General features: G+C 37.5%; 1 protein-coding gene across 1 annotated transcript; it reads left to right on the forward strand.

Moving 5' to 3' along the window:
• Nucleotides 1–438: 438 nt before the first annotated feature.
• On the forward strand, nt 439–20,197 carry LOC130243824 (uncharacterized). The gene is made up of 12 exons (XM_056476122.1): nt 439–695; nt 1,818–1,947; nt 3,289–3,560; nt 3,639–3,738; nt 6,924–7,045; nt 15,258–15,507; nt 15,994–16,223; nt 17,118–17,736; nt 18,069–18,301; nt 18,454–18,787; nt 19,485–19,705; nt 19,936–20,197. The coding sequence occupies exons 3-12, from the start codon at nt 3,386–3,388 to the stop codon at nt 20,193–20,195; spliced, it is 2,544 nt and encodes an 847-aa protein (XP_056332097.1). The 5' UTR covers nt 439–695; nt 1,818–1,947; nt 3,289–3,385; the 3' UTR covers nt 20,196–20,197.
• Nucleotides 20,198–21,391: the final 1,194 nt, after the last annotated feature.

A 21,391-nucleotide genomic window follows, 5' to 3' on the forward strand; every position in this document is an offset into this window, starting at 1 on the left:
ATTTTTATCTTAATGCTTTCTTGTTTACTTCTCTTGTTTGTGTACCTTCTCAATTGACATTTTAATTTAGCCTATCCTTTTAGTTTAATTATGTATAGTTAATTAATATAATCTAAACTTTATTTTATATTGTTTGCTTATAATTTATGTTATTTTACTTATAATCAGATGTGTACTGTAAGTATTAAATGTTGTGAAATATATAATAAAAAAGTCTGATTAAAAATTGTAAAGCTGCTTTAAAACAAGAATTATTGTTCTATGGGCCCATACATTTTGGGGATCCAGCTCTTCACTTTCATCCGCAATCCCTTACCCACACTTGTCTGAACATGTGCCAGCGGACAGAGCGGCTAGCTAACGTGCTCAGCAGTTGTAAAGTTTGTAGAGTGTCATATTACGCACATGACTTGGCAGGCGAAAGAACAAGTAGTTCCGACAAAGTTGGCATTATTCAGATAAACTAGGGTAATTGTGGTTACTTTCCACTGTATTTCTATTTCCAATAAAATTAATATTTGCTCCAAAGTATTGAAATATCGATATTTTGATAAGATAATCGATTCTAAAACATACAAAGCTAAGCTGGTATCGGAGATATCGATATTTTAGTATCGATCCGCACATCACAACTAAACGGTCATAACGAACTTCGACGACGGAGATGAGCAGCAGAGGGTTTTCAAGCTTACAGGGTGAGTAAAAATGATGAAATACATCAAATTTATCATAACAATCGTAGCTATATACATATACTTTTGTCTTTACATGATTCTGAGATGTATGCAAGTTGTCGCTAGCCGAATTCAACATTAGAAAACCGACCGTCGACGGAAGTGTCACTGACAATAAGTACATTTTGTAATAAAAAAATCGCTGGTGACCGTGGTGCTTTTACCGTATTTCATATAAGACAACATCTGTTGTAAAACATGTATGTAACGTCAAGTGTTTTAAATGTGTGAAATAGAAATAAGTTACATTATGAACATCGCATGAGGCTGGAAATCGTTGAATGTCCGTTATGAATTCAAAAATGCTTGGATGTTCGAGCGATTGTGACCGCTTGCATTTCATTTTATAAGTCGATAATATACATTAATACTACGTTAATAATACGGTAATATACATTAGTAATACATTAATAATACCACGGTTGGATTGTGGTGTAAAGTACAGTCCTGATACAATGGCTGACGTTTTGCCAGAATATGAAGCCTCTAATTACAAATAGCAAAAAAACAGGTCATTTAAACAATCCACTAGACGGCAGAGAGGTTACACTATTTAAACAATGAATTTTACATGAATTTTCATCCTTTACTTAATTATAAAACGATGGTAAAGGGTTGCCAGGGATGAGTCTTGTGTTATCTTTTCCACATCTGGGGCCAGTTAGCCAGTTTTTGATTAGATTATGCACACTCAATCTGAAGGCGAAATTTGAATCAAACATTACTTCAAATAATCATTATTATTTATTCAAGACAGTCCAAGAGGAAAGTATATTTCAGTAGCATAATGCTGATGAACTTATGAAGGATATCAGAGATATAATGGTAATGTAAGCTAAATAATTTAGCAGTTTGCAGCCAGTGTTCCTCCTAAGGTCCACAGGAAATCAAACTTTACAACGTCTGATTTGATAGCACACACATTGTTAGTCTTAAGATAAACAATCTGTGCAAGTTAAAGGGATAGCTCACCCATACATCTTCAATGTGGTCACAGATCTGTGAGTTCTCTGAAGCTTTGTTTTTCCAGTTCAGGTAGCCCCACTTGTTTTTTGTAGTTCATGAAGTCAAATTTTGTTGCAGATGCATGACACCAGAGAAATGGAGGACGAGGCGTCCGTTCATTCTCCTAAGCAGTGAAATGTCCGGATATGGAAAGCAATTTTTTCCCTTTTTCCCATGCCTGGCAGCAGTAATGTAGTGTCTGTTTGAGGTAAGAGTTTTATCTGAAGGACGTAGTGAAAATGTAATGTTTCAAACTTCATGGATCTTGTTAATTGATGTTGGGAAATCTTTTGGTAGAGCGTTCTGTGAGTAAACTGCTATAAAGGCATGCCATACAGTTATTGAAACACTTACCTACAGCGCATCCGGAAAGTATTCATATCGCTTCACTTTTTCCAAATTTTTTATGTTACAGCCTTATTCCAAAATTGATTAAATTCATTTATTTCCTCAAAATTCTACACACAATACCCAATAATGAGAATGTGAATAAAGATTTTTACTGCAAATTTATTAAAAATAAAAAACCGGAACAATCACATGTACATAAGTATGCACAGCCTTTGCCCTGAAACTCTAAATTGAGCTCAGGTACATTCAGGCTGTTTCTCAATATGTGTTCTTCAGCGGTCTTGCGTCCTCGTGTCCTCGTGTAACGTCATCTTCAGCTGCCAAAGTTCAGTTCCAATACTCAAGACCGCAAGAACAGAGGACGCGTGAAACTTCCCGGATGTGTTCTCGATATCACGGACACATCAATGCAGACTTGAGCACTGAACTCGCTCTATTAGTCCCAGAAGTCACTGCGACCAGAGGTGGGAAGTGCAGCATTTTATATAGATTTATTATTAAAGTTCAGAGATATCTTATTTATTTCAGGATTTTCCCTAAATGAAACGGTGAAAGTAAACATTACCATGGACATCTTAATTAAGGAATAAACACATTAAGGGTGTTTTTTTGCGGAAATTCGTATTAAAATCTGTTTTATTTATATTGTGCAACGTATATTTGTAAAGTCTTTATGCATAGTATATATTTTGAAAAGGGGAAAAACAATAAATCATTGTATGAAGGCTGTAATGTTTGAACAATTTTCCTTGAAAAATGTGTGAAGGTCACATGACCATCAGGAAGAACGCAGCATCTCATTTCGCAGGATTTGTTCTCTCTCCTCTTGGTCTCCCGAGTTCGTTCTTCTGAGGACACCTGGCAAGACTGATCTCCACAAGAACGCAAGTCTTGGAATTGAGAAACGGCTTATATAAGGTCCCAGGGTTGACAGCGCAAGACAAAGGAATTGTCTGTAGACCTCCGAGACAGGATTGTCTTGAGGCACAAGGCTGGGGAAGGTTACAGAAAAATTTCTGCTGCTCTGAAAGTTCCAATGAGCACAGTGACCTCCATCATCCATTTTGGAATAAGGCTGTAACACAAAAAATGTGGAAATAGTTCAGCGCTATGAATACTTTCCGGATGCACTGTAATAAGCCAGTAGTAAATGCTGTAAATTGTTACTTCAACTAAAGTGTTACCTGTCTTTTTCCAGCTGTTTTTCAACTCTGCCATCTCAGAGCTGGTCTTCATGAGATACATTCTGGATGTGATCTTCATAATCTGCATCATTTTAGGCTTTTTCATTGGATATGAAGTCCAGGGAGTGGTTATTACAGACCCGAAGAAAGTCCGGAAAAAATACCTTAGGACTTGGTTTTTATTGGATCTTTTGTCTGTTTTACCCTTCGAAGCATGTTCACCCATATATGAGGTTTCTGGAGGCCAGTAGATGTCTAAGAGTGTTCAGATTGTTTAGTATCATTTGTAAGTGATTTATGTGCTTAAAAGAATTTACCCTGTCACTATGATACATCAAGTAATTGTATTTTTTCTTGCTTGTAGCCTATTTCAGTAAGGAACCAGATACCAACAAGGCCCTACTCACAGCGTTCAGGATGTTTTCCATTATGGCCCTGTCTGTACAAATCTCAGCCTATCTTTGGTAAGCCTGAAAAAAAATCGACAGATTGTCATGCCCTTATGAGGGGGCTTTTCACTATAATTTGTGTTATCCTAAGACATTGGCCTTGAGTCAATTTTATTTTGTTAAAGGGCACCTAGGTTAGCCCTTTTTTCAGATTTAATATACGTGTTTTGCTTCTCCAGAATGTGTCTGTAAAGTTTCAGCTCAAAACACCCATCAGATTTTTTATTATACCTTTTATTAAATTCCTATTTATACATTTTTGCACTGGGTGGCGGTTTTGGTGTACTGCTCCTTTAAGGCTAGTCCTCCCCGCCCACCGTTTTTATCTATCTATATCTATATAGAATTTTGCACAGAATATATATTCAGATGTTGCAGGAAAGGACATTGTAATGTTTTAAAGAATAGTGTTGGAGATTTAGCTACCCTTTAATGTTCTCATATTTATATTCTACGTGCCTTTCTGCGTGCCTTAATCTCCTACCTCGGCTGCGTCAGACAACCGACAGACTTATATCAAGCAGATCTCACGTAGCGTTTGTGCACAGCAAATTCTGGTGTTTGGAATAAACTCCCTGGGAGTTAAAATCAACTCAATCTGAGTGTACATGCGTGACCATTAAAAGTACTCCCCTGCAGAGTTAAAATCACTCTGCTTTTGGAGTTGAATTTTAACACATTTTTTTTATTTTAACACTTTCTGGAGTTAAAATTGTAATCCTACAGAGAGTACTTTTACATTTAGGTATAATATGAACTCCTTACCAATGTTAAAATGTAACACTTCTAAGAGTTAAAGTGTTTTTCAAACAATATATATATTTTTTATAAAAATGACTGAACTGATGCAATCCCTTTACTTACTGCTTTTATTTATGCAAATCCACACATTAGATTTAGAAATTCCATTAATGGACACACTTTGAAATTAATTGTCATCATAGCATTAAATCTAACAGCAAAACATTTTCAATTAACATATGTTAGCAGCTATTGCCAACTAAAACCAATGGCTTAGTAAAATTGCATAAGACAATTAACACATCACATTATGTAAAATTAACTTTGCAGGAATAAAAAGCAGCAAAAAATATCTCGTTATACTCCTTAATCACAGTCAACTCTGCTGGCATTGAAGTTAGGATTTGCTCGATATTCTGAAACAAAGAAAAAAAAAATATTTAGAAAGATAACCAAAATTAGACCTTTTTTTTTTTTTTAAACAAAAAACCTTAATCTAATAACTGTTAATACTTGAAAATGCATTAATTTTCTAACGTTATTTTGTAATGTTTACAGCATAAGATCTACTTATATGGAAATAAAAAACAAGCAAACTTACATATTTTTGCACACTGACCATTAAAGTTTGAATAATTTGAGATCCAGAATCACTGCTGCTTAAACTGATTGACACAGACAATGTATCTGTCAGACTTGGGGAGGAGGGCACTTCAACAACCCCTTGCTGCAGGACAGTCAAATCTGATGATAAACAACAACATGGCTCAGCAAATGGTTCTGAAATGCACACTTTTTCACTCTCACAGTCATGACACAAACTTTCAAAATCTATGAAAATGTTCTTAAATAACCTACCATCATCAGTGTGGATGACATGTTTCTTTGGTTGTTGGAAGTTCTGGAAATACATCCTCATCCACCTCTATGCCATGGTCATCTGTGACTTTCGATGCTGGCATCCCAAACTTCTGCTGGACTACATCATACCAACAATGTATAATTTATCAAATAAATTTCAAAATGACTGTAATTATTATTATTTTTAAAAAAAATTACTCTTTGATATACTAAAACTCACCCGCACTGAGAAAATCCAAGAAACAATCTTCTTCCAGTTTAATATATTTTTTCTTGCCTCCAAATTGCACTTTTATCAGCATCGTGACTTGAAATAAAAGGGATATATGTTAACAACTAATGTTAGTGTGATAGAAAATGTAATATATACATATATAGCTGAAAACAGTATACTCTCACGGTCATGACTAAATCATGATACAATCCAAAAAATGTAATGAGCAATATTACACATATTAAATCTTACAGACGTAAAGCTGTATTGCTGGATAAAATATATTGACATTACCTCGTTGTGTAATTTAGCCTATTTGAAAAGTGCAGCAAGTTTCTCCATCTGATCAAGTCCCACTTCTTTTTGACAGCAGAACAAACATTTTCAGAAACACAAGGAAAAAAAAGATTATTAGTTAGTGTTAGCTTGTTCACCTCCACAACATTTTTCAAAAATACTGCAAAAACAGCCACATTGGAAAAGCTAAAATGCTAAATGCTAAGTTAGCCACATGCAGTCACTAGCCTCACAGTACAAAATGAAAAAGCTACAGCAAAACACATTTCTGTCTCAATCTATCCAACATTTAGAAAAAGCTTTTAGAATTGTAAAACAATGCACTTTTACCCACCTCACAACGAAGAACATAACTCCAGTTTTTATGTGCTGCTCGGCAGAGTTGTGTAATGGTGGACTTTAAAAAAATTTAACTCCAGTAAGAAGTTAAAGCACTTTCCTTAACACCAGCGAATGAACTCCAAAATACAACACAGCAGGGAGTATCCCATAACACAAAATTTTGTTAAAGTTTAAAAATAAACTCCAAAAATTTTACTCTTTCACACTTTTTTGCCTAACTCCTAATTTTTCAACTCCAGAAATTTGCTGTGTGAGAAATACTACAGTAAGAACTTCACCAATGAGTATCACGCGCGCACACGCACACACAGATACACGCGCGCACGCACACACAAAGACAGACAGGGCGCCCGTTTAGCTTTGCACTCTTTTTGCACGCAAATGTGACAGGATACAGGCTAATATCCACCCTAACAACCCTAACACATAAATGGTCACTGTTTTTGAGAAAACTGCTCTATGGAAGATTGGTTTAAAATGTCATTAGATTTAAGGCAAAGATTACCTGAAATTATGATCATTTACGCCCAGATTGGTCACCTGCCACGGATTACTTCACGGTTAGTGTTTATGCAGAAAGAAGAACAATCAATCACATCCAAGTATGTCTTTTAGTGCTGTGTCGCCATTAACTTCATTTAAGTGTAAAATTACTTACATTTACTGAAAATGTTTCTGCATTTCAAGAACTGAGGTTTTCATTGGCAGAACAATCTTAAATGTGTCTCTTTGTTTGTGTTTTCAGTCTTCTGTGCATTAGGATGGTCACGTTCTTTGTCCACTCTGTCCTCTTTGTCCACTGTGGAGCGATCCTCTGCATTTCTTTTGCTGAGATTTATGGAGTCATGTCATGGATTTCTGAAATAGGTGAGGGGAGAAAAAAACACGTTCTTGGAGTCAAAGCACCAAAATAGTCTTTGAATTGACATTGGAATGTTTTAAAGAGATAGATCTCCCAAAACTGAACATTCTGTCAGCATCCATCCACTCGTCACTTATTCCAAACTTGTTTGACTTTCTTTCCTTTGTTGAACACTAAAGAAGATATTTTATAGAGCTGGAAACCAGTAACCATTGACTTCCATGGTATTTTAATGTTTTTTTGCAAGTGAAGTCAATGTTACCGGTTGTCAGCTTTCTTTAAAATATCTCCTTTAGTGTTCACCAGAAGAAAGAAACACATAAAGCTGTGAAAGTACACAGCAAATTCATTAGTGTTAAATTTTGAGCGTTGAGGTAATTCAGAGTAAAGTGCTATAATTCTAGAGTTAGATTAAGATAAAATAACTCACTCAGTGTTGGAAGTTGATTTGCCTTCTTGTCGTTGAGTTACATGTATCTAACGCTAATGTAGTGTTGAGTACTACATCCGGGAATTTATGCGGCAATATACCTGAAGGATTTTTCCATACGCCATTTTCTTCTGCCACAAGGAGCAATGAGAAGAAGCAACTGATGAGTAAAAGTACTTAAAATGCTTATATATAGACATTTGACATAAAAATCGTTATTTATATATATACCCGTTAGTTTTAAATATCATATATAATTTTCCATCTTTATTTTGTTCTGTACTAGCAATGTTACATTACAGAAACTAAAGCTGTCTTAAAACTGCTCCTCTTGGTTAAAATACGAGAAAATACGGTTTGTGACTGTTTTTGAATTGCTTTCCTTAAACATTAACGGAATAGTTATTAAAGTGTTGCCGATATTAAACTAGATATATTTTTATTTCAGTGCACGGGCCCGCAGCGCGGTTCGAAACAGTACCTTTGGTTCCCATATGCAATACTCAGGCTCTTTTCACACACTTTTGCTGGTGAGAGCAAAAGAAAAGTCCACGCGTGTGAGGGAGCTGCTTTCTTTATTTATGTAACACAGCCATACGTCGTGCTTTTTGCTTGTTTGATTCAACATCGCTAAAAGCAGCTAATTAGTAGTTTATTGAACTAAAATTCTTAGACAAGGCTTTGTTAATTGCATGAATTGTACTTTAAACTAAAGACCAAAAAATATGCATAGCTAAAAGTTTACCCCTAAATTACAAGACATGTAATTTTGGACATTTAGTCATTTACATTTACATTAAGTCATTTAGCAGACGCTTTTATCCAAAGCGACTTACAAATGAGGACAAGGAAGCAATTTACACAACTATAAGAGCAGCAGTGAACAAGTGCTATAGACAAGTTTCAGGTGTGTAAAGTCTAAGAAGCAAAGCATTAGTAAAAAATTTTTTTTTTTTTTTTGAGAGAGAGAGAGAGAGAGAGAGAGGGCACAGTTAGTGGTATAGCCAGAGAGGCAGTTGCAGATTAGGAAGGAAAGTGGAGACTAAACAGTTGCGTTTTTAGTCGTTTCTTGAAGACAGCAAGTGACTCTGCTGTTCTGATGCAGTTAGGGAGGTCATTCCACCAACTGGGCAGATTGAATGTGAGAGTTCGGGAAAGTGATTTCTTCCCTCTTAGGGATGGAACCACGAGGCGACGTTCATTCACAGAACGCAAGTTTCTAGAGGGCACATAAATCTGCAGAAGTGAGAGCAGATATGAAGGAGCAAAGCCAGAGGTCGCTTTGTAAGCAAACATCAGAGCTTTGAATTTGATGCGAGCAGCAACTGGCAGCCAGTGCAAACGGGTGAGTAGCGGAGTGACATGTGCTCTTTTGGGTTCATCAAAGACTACTCGTGCTGCTGCGTTCTGAAGCAGCTGAAGAGGTTTGATAGAACTAGCTGGTAGCCCGGCTAGCAGAGAGTTGCAATAGTCCAGTTTGGAAAGAACAAGAGCTTGAACAATGAGTTGAGCTGTATGTTCAGATAGGAAGGGTCGGACCTTTCTGATGTTTTAGAGTGCGAATCTGCAAGATCGAGCAGTTCTAGAAATGTGGTCAGAGAAGTTCAGTTGGTCATCAATCGTTACTCCAAGGCTTTTTACCATTTTGGATGCAGTGATGGTTGCTCCATCCATCTGGATTGAAAAGTTATGGTGAAGAGTCGGGTTGGCAGAAACTTCAAGCATTTCCGTTTCCGTGAGGTTAAGCTGGAGATGATGATCTTTCATCCAGTGTGAAATGTCTGACAGGCAGGCTGAAATGCGAGCTGGCAACGAGGGATCATCAGGGTGAAAAGAGAGGTATAGCTGGGTGTCATCAGCATAGCAGTGGTAGGAAAAACCATGTTTCTGGATGACTGTTCCTAAAGATGCCGTGTAGATAGAGAAGAGAAGTGGCCCAAGAACAGAGCCCTGAGGTACCCCAGTGTTTAGATGCTGTAGGTTGGACACCTCTCCCCTCCACGACACCCTGAATGACCTGTCCGAGAGGTAAGAACTGAACCATTGAATAACAGTGCCTGCGACGCCCAGTGACTCAAGCGTAGATAGCAGGATCTGGTGGTTTACAGTGTCAAAAGCAGCTGATAAATCCAGCAAGATGAGGACAGATGATTTAGAGTCTGCTTTAGCCAGTCTGAGGTCCTCTACGACCGAGAGCAGGGCAGTTTCAGTTGAGTGGCCTTTCTTAAAGCCGGATTGCTTGTTGTCCATGAGGTTGTTTTGAGTAAGAAAGTCTAGGACTTGATTGAACACTACTTTCTTCAAAATCTTGGCCATGAATGGAAGCAGGGATACCGGTCGGTAGTTTTCAAGTAGCGTTTGATCCAGGTTGGGTTTCTTTAGCAGTGGGGTTACCCTAGCCTGCTTAAATGAAGTAGGGAATAGACCAGAGTCAAGAGATGTGTTAATTATGTGAGTCAGTGTTGGTATGACTGCATGAGAAATGGCTTGCAAGAGATGAGAGGGAATGGGATCAAGCGGACAGGTGGTTGCATGGCTTGATAGCACGAGATTGGACACCTCAGACTCAGAGAGCTGGGAAAAAGAGGTAAGTGTGTGTGGTGTTGATGGTGTATCTTGCATGTTTGTTGTAGGTGCAGCAAATTGAGCACTGATTTTTGCAGTTTTGGTGCAAAAGAATGTAGCTAAGTCATCCGTAGTGAGTGTGGAGGATGCTGGTAAAGGAGGAGGATAGAGGAGGGAGAAAAATGTTTTAAAAAGCAAGCGAGGATTGGTGGCACTGTTGACTTTCTGACGGAAGTATGTCTGCTTTGCAGAAGTAACCTCAGTCGAGAAAGAAGACAGAAGAGTTTGGTATGTTATGAGCTGTTCAGGATTTTAGTTTTTCGCCAACTTCTCTCAGCAGCCCGAAGTTTTGAGCGATGCTCACGGAGAACATCAGAGAGCCAGGGTGCAGGAGGACTGGCCCGGGTTGGTCTGGATGTAAGAGGGCATAGTCTGTCTAGACATGATGTTAGCGTGGAGCAGAGTGTATCAGTGGCACTGTTCGTATCAAGTGCAGAGAGTTTGCAAGATGGAGGAAGAGAGTTAGAAACAATGGTGGATAGTCTATTGGGTGAGAGAGAGCGTAGGTTTCTGCGAAAGGCAACTAGAGTTGGAGTGTGTGGCGGCTCAGGAGTAATGTGGATGTTGAGAGAGAGAAGGAAATGATCCGATGTTTGTAGTGGACGATTACTATTGTGGAAAACAACAATCTGGTAACACTGTTCCTCATCTTCAAATGTATAACTATATTGTTCTGAGCTATGCACGACTATATGTGGGGAAAATATATTAATTATAATAATTACATGTCTTGTAATTTCAGGTTTCATCAGGTGTGTGCAGGCTATGAAGGCCATAAGAAGGTTTGCACTAAAGGCGACAACTGGTTGCAGCTGCTTTCAGAATGTTATTACATTTTCATTTAATTTCCAATAACACATAAATGGTCACTGTTTTTGAGAAAACTGCTCTATGGAAGATTTTGGTTAAAAATGTCATTAGATTTAAGGCAAAGATTACCTGAAATTATGATCATTTATGCCCAGATTGCTCACCTGCCATGGATTATTACACTGTTAGTGTTTATGCGCAAAGAAGAACAATCAATCACATCCAAGTATGTCTTTTAGTGCTGTGTCGCCATTACCTTCATTTAAATGTAAAATTACTTACATTTACTGAAAATGTTTCTGCATTTCAACAACTGAGGTTTTCATTGGCAGAACAATCTTAAATGTGTCTCTTTGTTGTGCTTTTTTTTGTCCACTCTGTCCTCTTTGTCCAAATGTAGCCTTTAAACTTTTGAGAAACACTTGATTTGCTTCAATATTGATGCAGTTATGAATACAATTGTATTATTAGAGGTAATATTTATTGCATATTGCATAATTTATTTCGATTTTGGACGATTACTATTGTGGAAAACAACAATTTGGTAACACTGTTCCTCATCTTCAAATGTATAACTATATTGTTCTGAGCTATGCACGACTATATGTGGAGAAAATATATTAATTTTAATAAATGAACTTGGATGTAATTAGATAACATGACTAGTTTGCAGTACATGCTTTATTTATATCAAGTCTGCAGTCATTTACTGCATCAGGAGATAACTACTCTGCTTTTATAAAGGTTCTAAACAAACCCCTAATCTAAATCAACAAATCGTCTTTATTTGTTTACTTTTTACTTACCAAGTGGAAAACCGCAGTGGACCTTGGGATCGCAATGAATCTTGGGATTGCGACCATAGACTGTAAAAAAAATAGATCTCGACGTACTATGACCCCAACTTGAATGAATAATTTAATAATACAGAGATCAGCGAAAATATTTTTTACACTTAGTACTTTAAATGTAATATTTTTTTAAGTAAAAAAAATGAATTAATCAGTTTTATCAGGCATAATTACCCTAAACTGGGCAATTGAATATAATTCAACTCATTAAATATAAAGTAAACGATAACATATTTATCAATACCAACTAATCTCCAATAAAAATTAAAAAAGACATTATGCAGCATTAACCTACCACGTATTGCTGCACAGTTGAACTCATCGGTGAACTCACCGGTGATGCATTTTGACCAATAGCTGAGCGATATTAAACTCGCTGTTGAATGGAAGTCACATTGACCGATGTATATTCCCATTTACTGTTGTCTCGACCCTCTTTACAGACGCTTTTCATGAACAAAACAAAAATCACATATTTTTAAATAAAAAAACTGCGATAATAGGCGTAAACCAGGTTTAAAATATTGCGTTGACATATTTTGGTAATTATACGAGGCTTTGAACGTCTCCATATAGGTGGCAACGGAGGCAACCCATTGAAAGCAATGGAATTCCTTTTGCGTCGGTATAGAAAATAGGGCTTGAAGAAAAGTAACAATTATTATAATAAATTATGAAAAGACACAATGTCTGGTACCCCATGGCAATAGAATAAATAAATAAAATACTGCATACCCTGTGGCAAAATAAAATAAATAAACAATACAGCGTCTGCTATTCTATGGAAAAAATTAAATAAAATATAAATGAATAAAAAACTGCGTCTGGTACACTATATCAATAAAAATAATAAGAATACTGCGTCTGGTACCCTGTGGCTATAATAATAATAATCAAAATACTGGTACACTATGTCAATAATAATCATAAGAATACTGCGTCTGGTACCCTGTGTCAACAATAATAATTAAAATACTGCGTCTGGTACACTATATCAATAATAATAATAAGAAGAATACTGCGTCTGGTACCCTGTGTCAACAATAATAATAAGAAGAATAATGCGTCTGGTACACTATGTCAATAATAATCATAAGAATACTGCGTCTGGTACCCTGTGTCAGCAATAATAATTAAAATACTGCGTCTGGTACCCTGTGTCAACAATAATAATTAAAATACTGCGTCTGGTACACTATATCAATAATAATAATAAGAAGAATACTGCGTCTGGTACCATGTGTCAACAATAATAATAAGAAGAATAATGCGTCTGGTACACTATGTCAATAATAATCATAAGAATACTGCGTCTGGTACCCTGTGTCAGCAATAATAATTAAAATACTGCGTCTGGTACCCTGTGGCTATAATAATAATCAAAATACTGCGTCTGGTACCCTGTGGCTATAATAATAATCAAAATACTGCGTCTGGTACCCTGTGGCTATAATAATAATCAAAATACTGCGTCTGGTACCCTGTGGCTATAATAATAATCAAAATACTGCGTCTGGTACCCTGTGGCTATAATAATAATCAAAATACTGCGTCTGGTACCCTGTGGCTATAATAATAATCAAAATACTGCGTCTGGTACCCTGTGGCTATAAGAATAATCAAAATACTGCGTCTGGTACCCTGTGGCTATAATAATATTTAATAAAAATATTTTTTAAAATGCGCAGCATCAGGTACCCTATGGCAAAATAAATCGTGCTAGAGACATGAAAATGATTTCCTATTGAAATACATTGGATGGAAATTCGTGCAAGGTGACATGAAAAAAGAGGGAAATTCGTGCTCATGAACACGAATCAATAGATTAAATTTCGTGACTATTTCACGAACTGCCGTGAGACTGGGTTGTTTTTCCTCACGTGTTCCCTTAGCTACTGCAGATGGGGAGTTCTGAGATCCACCGAGCTCAGCCTCCCCTCTCGCTCTGCGAACAGGAGGAAGCCCCGGACTCGAGGATCCCTTGAGCTCGGGGCTCTCTCCCGGGACAGCATGCCAAACAAGCTTTTGATGGATCATCAGCTAAGTGTGAACTCTTGAAACTGCACGTTAATGAGGTCTGTATATAATAACTTATATTTGATTGTAACCTTAACTTAGTTTAATTGTAATGCAATAATGTGCACCTTTTGTAAAGCTGCTTTTAAACAATAATTATTGTAAAACACACATTTTATTTATGTATTTTATCTTAATGCTTTCTTGTTTACTTCTCTTGTTTGTGTACCTTCTCAATTGACAATTTAATTTAGCCTACCCTTTTAGTTTAATTATGTATAGTTAATTAATATAATCTAAACTTTATTTTATATTGTTTGCTTATAATTTATGTTATTTTACTTATAATAAGATGTGTACTGTAAGTATTAAATGTTGTGAAATATATAATAAAAAAGTTAGATTCCGCTGCCGTGGCAACCATGGAACGCGTTCGAAATCAGAGCTACGCTGACTGTAACCGAGCCAGAACGCCATTATTGTGGAAATTGTCGATATACATGGACGCAGAGTTTCACTGGAGTGAAGAAATGCTTAAAGTTTATCGACGCGTTTTTAACACAGTGTGTGAGAACACAAATATCATGACTACTAGAAGTAAAGCAGAGATGAAGGCCTCGCTGGACGTCAAACACCTACAGGATCCAGCAGATGGCGTAGCCGGGCAGGCTCAGTCTGAGGGCGGCATTGACCGCTCTCCTGCAGCCGCCCGGAACATCAGCCCTAACGGTAAATGCCGAAAAGAGCATTTTAAACACATTACTGTCACACATAAATACAAACACGGGCTCTCTGAGCTGTATAAACTTCACTACAGGGCGTCTTAAATGTATACTTAATATATTTGAACACATATATAGACTGTAGGTCATTCTAATGGATGAAAAAATACTTGTAAAGGTCAATTATTTACTATATTTTGAAATATCTTTAATTAATCATGTGTATTTTTATATCTGTGAAACCCAAACTTTAACTTGTTTGTCATATGTGTGATATTAGCCTACCATATACCAGATTTTGATGTTTGTATAGGAATATGAAAGAAGGCCCAAAAGAGGCACAGCGATAATACTAGTGTTATTTTAAAGTATATCACAGCTAACAAGATACAGTATTTCCAGTAATAGTATATAATATTTCCATGAACAGGCCTAAGTGTGTGAAATCATTTGGTTTAATTGTGTTGTTTCAGTTGAAATATGGCCTATGTAAATAACTACATGTCTGTAATGCTCTTGCCCTTGTTAGGTTTAAACTAACTTGCTAGCCCCAAACTAATACTGTACCCTTCCTTCAAAATCACAGACAGTTTCAATATAAACATTCAAACAAACGTAACTGCATATTTTAATTTTTAACAAACTATATTCAGTCACTTTTGAGGCTTTTTTTGGTGAACCACTGTTATTAACAGGTGCTTATAATATGTAAATATACTTTATACATGTTTTAATAACTTGTTTCTTTGTTTTTGTCTGTTAGTAGGAAAGACTAAAGTGAAGAAGAGCAACCGTGTCTTGTCTTTCTTCAGAAGGGCATGGAAGGCTGTGAAGGCAAAGTTTCAGAGGAACAGAGAAACTGGGGACTCGTCACAGCCGAATCCAGAAATATTTGATGTCCCCGATCCCAGAGATCCTGAACGCATTTCCCGCCTGCAGGATCGCCTGGAAAAATGTGCTCTGGAGTGGACACCGGTCACTGAGGTCTGGCCCAACGTCTTCATAGGAAATGTGTAAGTCTGCAACACACATCACATCTGAAGCCGTCCTAAAATGACATTTTGACACAGTGCAATGCGAAGAGAGCGCAATTGTAAACATGAAGATCGCTAAAACTGAACTGTAAAAATGCTTTGAAAGCAAATTACAGCTAAGAGAGATGAGCTTAATGCTTTTTTTAATAATTCCAAGTTTAAATGTTAGAATGTCCTAAATGAATAAGGCATAGGGTGATAACTGGAAATAGAACAAAGCCAGGAACTATGTTTCTAACTACAGCTCCAGAGGTGCAGTTGCAAGTGCACAAGTTTGCGACGCCGTTTGCGAATGTCCGTTGGAACGACAGATTTGGGAAACGTCAAATCAACAAACGATGTTTGTAACGATGGAACTTGCGACCTTAGTTGGCTGACGATGGTTTTCGGAAACGCACCCCTGGACAACTGTACAGTAAGAGTGTTTTAATGAAGACTAATCAAGGCTGTTGTGTTCTTTTGCAGGAAGACGGCCAGAGACCCAGCCAGACTGGAGGAGATGAACATCACACACCTCCTGAACGCTGCACCAGAGCTGGAAGATGAAACGTCTAAAAATCTATGGGAAAAGGTTTACAAAGACATGAACATCACTTCCCACAGACTGGCTGCAGCCGATGATGGATGGTTTGATGTCACCAAACACTTTTTCCCAGCGGCAGACTTCATTCATAAAGCCCTGAGCAAAGCACAGAGTAAGAGTTCACTTACACACACAAAATGAACCAACATTGTGTTATACAGTGCCAAATTGTTGAGTTTTAATACTGTGCATGAAACAAATACCACAGTAATTCAGAAGTACTATAGTGTATAGTAGTAAATACTGACGTGTGTTTGACCCATAACTATTGTAAAGTGCTTCACAGAATTAATCTGTTGTGGTAATTCTGTGGTATTACAGTAATATAAAATAATAGCTGAAACTGTGCTGTTTTCTACAGTTATAGGGTCTATTATACTACAATACAGCACAGTTTACTGTAGTAAAACTCAACATTATACTGTAAATAGTCAAGTACACTAGTGTATTTATGAGTTTCTCCAGTCACTGTCATTAGTACGCTGTATCACTCAATAAAGTGTTGTAAATACTATATTTACAGTAGAACAATGGAGGAGTTTCATAAAACTGTTTTCTATTTCTTGTACCCGACCACTTACAGTAAACTGCATTTTGACTTCTCAACAAAACAACAACTAATTCTGTATGATTTATTAGCTTTTTGAAAAACTGGGGATTTAGAGCCCTTTATTGGTTTAGGAAATAATACAATACAAAACTTAACAGACAATTTGTTTCTTTGGGTAATAAAAGTTTATTAATAACCCCAATAACACTCCAGATGAGTATTTCAGTGAGTGTTTTATAGAAAGTGCACTTACCCAAACATTTCTGCATTTTTACAACTCCAGTTAAATCATTTATTGTCATTTCTATTATTAATATAGTTCCCTCATCAGAAATGACTGGTTTTACTATCCTTGTGGGGACAGTGTTTATCTATTTATTTCTCCATCTGTCCTGCAGTGCTAAATGTGCTAGCAATACGTTTGTGTTGATGATCTTTCTCTCTTTATTCCTGCAGATAAGGTGTTGGTGTGCTGCCTGCAGGGCATCAGCCGCTCCGCCACACTTTTCCTGGCATATTTGATGATACACTGCAAGAAAACCCCAGAGGACTCCATTGACCTGGTGACACAGAAGAGATTTATCCGGCCAAACGGTGACTTCTTGAGGAAATTAACAATCCTCGCAGAGCAGCGAAACTTAGTTGAAAGTGACGCAGCGAAGAACAGAAGCAACCCTGCTGTAGATAAACCTGACCCTGAAGTGGAGTCTGTTGATTCAGAGGAACTGTATGTTTGTGAGCCGTACGGTCTTGAACCAGTCACGATGATTTCACACTTACACGTCCCTGAATCCTTCTCCAAACTGGACGAGTCTGCTTTAGAGCCCGATCCAGAACCAGTGTGTGTCCCAGGTCCGAGTGGTTATAAACCCAAACCTAAGGCAGTGGAATCAGGGGAACTGTGTGTCTCTGACCCGAGTGGTCCTAAACCAGAACCACAAACTGCAGAGAAGATTTCATTGTTGCATTTACATTTCACCAAAAATATTTCCGACCTGGACAAGCAACAAAAAAAAGAGAGGAAGCCCTGGACCCCCATCGCTAGTGTCTTGGACAACCTCCACATTGGAAGCCAGTAAGTCTGCAACACATTCATGATGTATAATACAAAACCATGCGATGCTTTAATAGGGTAATGGAGGCAGTGTTGGGTAGGTTACTTCAAGAGAGTGATTACTTCACAAGCTCTCCCTGTTCCACATTGTCTATTTGACATTCTCGCCTTTGTTGCCAGAAATAAATAAATATTGTTGACCTGGATTAGTGACAAATGAATGAATTAATTCAGTTTAATATATTCTAAGAGGTTACTTAAGATACTTAAGAGGTTTCCTTTGAGTCTGTATGTATTTCTGCATTTTAAGTCCTTTTAGAAGGCTAATTAAAGTTGTTTGTGATCTTGTGCAGGAAAATAGCAATGAATAAAGTTAAACTGAAGAGGAGAGGAATTACACACGTCCTGAACACTTTACCCAATGTGGCAAGTCAAGATGCATTGAGGAAGAAACAGGCCAAGCTGTACAAAAAAATGGACATCTCCTACCACAGAGTGTTTTCAAGAGACGAGGACCCACTCGAGTTGACCAGCCTTGTCCTCCCAGTGGTAGAACACATCCACAAGATTCTGAGCAGCCCAAAGAGTAAGAACTGACACACACACTCACACACACACACACACACACACACACACACACACACACACACACACACACACACACACACAATGTATTAATCTTATGGTCTAGTGTGTTCAATTGTTTTATGTGTCTTTCTGTTTTTGATAATTCCTCAGATCAGCTGCTGGTGCACTGTGAACAGGGTTTGGGTCGCTCCTGCTTTTTCGTGGTGGCATATCTGATGATATACCATGAAAAAACAATGACGGATGCCATTGACGTTGTGAAGCAGTGGAAACGCATTAGGATGACCAGAGACTTCCTGACGCAGCTAGTTGTGTTCGCTTGTCACCACAAACAGCAGCAACAGACGGGTTTGACGGCAGAGTGTTCAACTGTCAACATGAACCACCCTCAAATCATTTCCCGAATGCAGCAACGTTTCCTCAAACATTCACAGGACTGGACTCCTGTCAGTGAAGCCTGGCCCAATGTCTTCATAGCTGACGAGTAAGTCTACAACACATACAAATAACACCAAAGCATACAGTCAAATACTGATGCAGGGTTTCATACTGGCTTAATTCCCACAGTCATGGAGTTTTTAAAAGATCTACTCCAGACATTAAAAGTCAGGGTAAATGTTTTTTAAGTCGTGTTTTTATCATGTTGTTGTGGTTAGGGTATTTCTCCCTGCCATTTTATTCCGCTTGTCAACCAGCAATCAAATTCAGTCCTCAAATTCAGGCTGGTAAAATACTGTTTGAGGCCGGTTTTTGTTTGCTCAGTGCTCAATCAGTTGGTGCGTCCCAATTCACATACTTATACTACACCCTAAAAGTATGCAAGCTTTGGGACATACTACTTCCTCGTTCCTTGGTATCGAAAATTGTACCGAATATCGATATTTTTAACTTGTGGTATTGAAAATTTAATCGAATATCAATATTTTTTACTTGTGGTATTGAAAACTGTTAGTTTATGGATATTTCTTACAATGTGGCCAAAATTTGCAAGAAAAATCTGCATTATTAAAAAAAATAACAAGCTCCTCTAAATTGTGTTAAATTTAGCATTTGTAGAATTACAAAACTCCAGAGCGACTGCTCAACACAACAGCTGTGTGTTTTTCATGGTAAATTCAGCTTTTTAGTCAGTGAAAGTGAAGACTCAGGGGAATTGATGATGTTGTTGTGTTCTTGTGCAGGAAAACAGCGAGGAACAAAGCCAAACTTAAGGAGATGAACATTACGCACATTGTGAACGCTATGCCGTTGTGTTCAAAGGAAAAGAAATGGGAAGACTACTACCAGAAGAAGAACATCACGTACTACAATGTGCATTCGAGAGTCCTTGACCGGCCAAATATTGCACAGCACTTTTCACCAGCAGCAGACTTCATACAAAAGGCCCTGAGTGACACAAAGAGTAAGAGTTGACACACACACATGCAATATTTATCTACAGTTGAAGCAGAATTATTAGCCCCCCTGAGTTATTAGCCCCCCTGTATATTCTTTCCACAATTTCTGTTTAACGGAAAGATTTTCAGCACATTTCTGAACATAATAGTTCTAATCACTGAATAATTGTGACTTCAGCTGTATTTTGACTTGAATGAGCTTGTTTTGAGTGTCTTTTTTTCTGCATTTCCTCAGGTAAGGTGTTGGTGTACTGCAGCGAGGGCATAGACCAGTCCGTAGTGCTTCTTATGGCATATCTAATGATCCACCAGGACATGAAGCTGGAAGATGCATTTGAATTTGTGTTAGAGAAGAGAAGCATGTGGATAAGCAGGGACTACTTGAACCAGCTGATGATGTTAAATCTAGACCTTGCAAAGCTTCGCAAATTGGAAAGTTGTAAACCCTGCTGCAAAGCCTGCTACGAAGCTATCATGCGACTAAATCAAATGTAACATGCAGTATGTAAAAATGTAAACATGTCTGTATGTAAATATGTAAATGTGTTGACATGTCTGTTTGTCTTCTGTTCATGTGAACTCTGAGAAAAATAATAAAAGATTGGTTCAATTGTGTTTCTGACCATTTTTTCAGCTTTCAAATGATCAATCAGAAGATTATGGAGATTTAATTATTGCATAATGACAAATATACAGTATACTTACTCGTGAGTAAAATAGCTTACTCAGCATTTATATATAGGTCTCATTCCGTTTAAATAAATGCTCTCAGTCTTGTAATAAGGCAATAAAACAACAACATTATCTCACTTTGGGTCTGGTTCTAAATTTAAAAGAACATTCTGGGTTAATTTAAACTAAATCATCTGTTAAAACTATTCTGAAATGAAAATGAACAAAATATTTGTAATGAGCGTGTGTATCATGAGTACAAAAATCCTCCAATCAGTAGTTTTATCTACTAAATAACTACAGTGAGCTTCTAAAAAGCATTTATACTATATTAGGTTGCTCAGGTCAGTCTCTCCTGTAACACTGTTCTTCTGATACATAAGATGTCAATGATGCGGTACCCTTTCCACAGTTCATAATGATACTTTAAAAGTAAATATTAATATATAGAAATTTCATAACGTTTACTACACACAAGCCACTTTATTAGGTACACCCTATAGTACTGGGTTGGGCCCCCTTTTGCCTTCAGAACTGCCTTAATCCTTTGTGGCATAGATTCAACAAGATACTGGAAATATTTCTCAGAGATTTTGCTCCATATTGACATGATAGCATCACGCAGTTGCTGCAGATTTGTCGGCTGCACATCCATGATGCAAATCTCCCATTCCACCACATCCCAAAGTGCTCTATGTGATTGAGCTGTGGTGACTGTGGAGGCCCTTTGAGTACAGTAATCTCATTGTCATGTTCAAGAAACTAGTCTGAGATGATTGGCTATTTATGACATGGTGCGTTATCCTGCTGGAAGTAGATGGGGACACGGTGGTCATAAAGGCATGGACATGGTCAGCAATATCCATGCTTTCATTAGAGGTGTGAACCTACACTGGTCTCACGGTTTGGTTCGGTTATGATTATCATGCCATCGATTCGGTTCAATTCGATATTTTGGTGCATCACGGTACATTGACGATGCTTTCCATACACAGTGTTGCATTTTGGGGGGTGGCTAT

The sequence above is a fragment of the Danio aesculapii genome, chromosome 16 (assembly GCF_903798145.1).
Source record: "Danio aesculapii chromosome 16, fDanAes4.1, whole genome shotgun sequence".
Taxonomy (NCBI): Eukaryota; Metazoa; Chordata; class Actinopteri; order Cypriniformes; family Danionidae; genus Danio; species Danio aesculapii.

Bases quoted from the DNA above. Each gene is read 5' to 3' on its own strand.
- LOC130243824 (XM_056476122.1), top strand. From the start codon at position 3,386: ATGAAGTCCAGGGAGTGGTTATTACAGACCCGAAGAAAGTCCGGAAAA. The intron at 3,561-3,638 runs GTAAGTGATTTA...TCTTGCTTGTAG, and splicing joins CAGATTGTTTAGTATCATTT to CCTATTTCAGTAAGGAACCA. The intron at 3,739-6,923 runs GTAAGCCTGAAA...TTGTGTTTTCAG, and splicing joins CAAATCTCAGCCTATCTTTG to TCTTCTGTGCATTAGGATGG.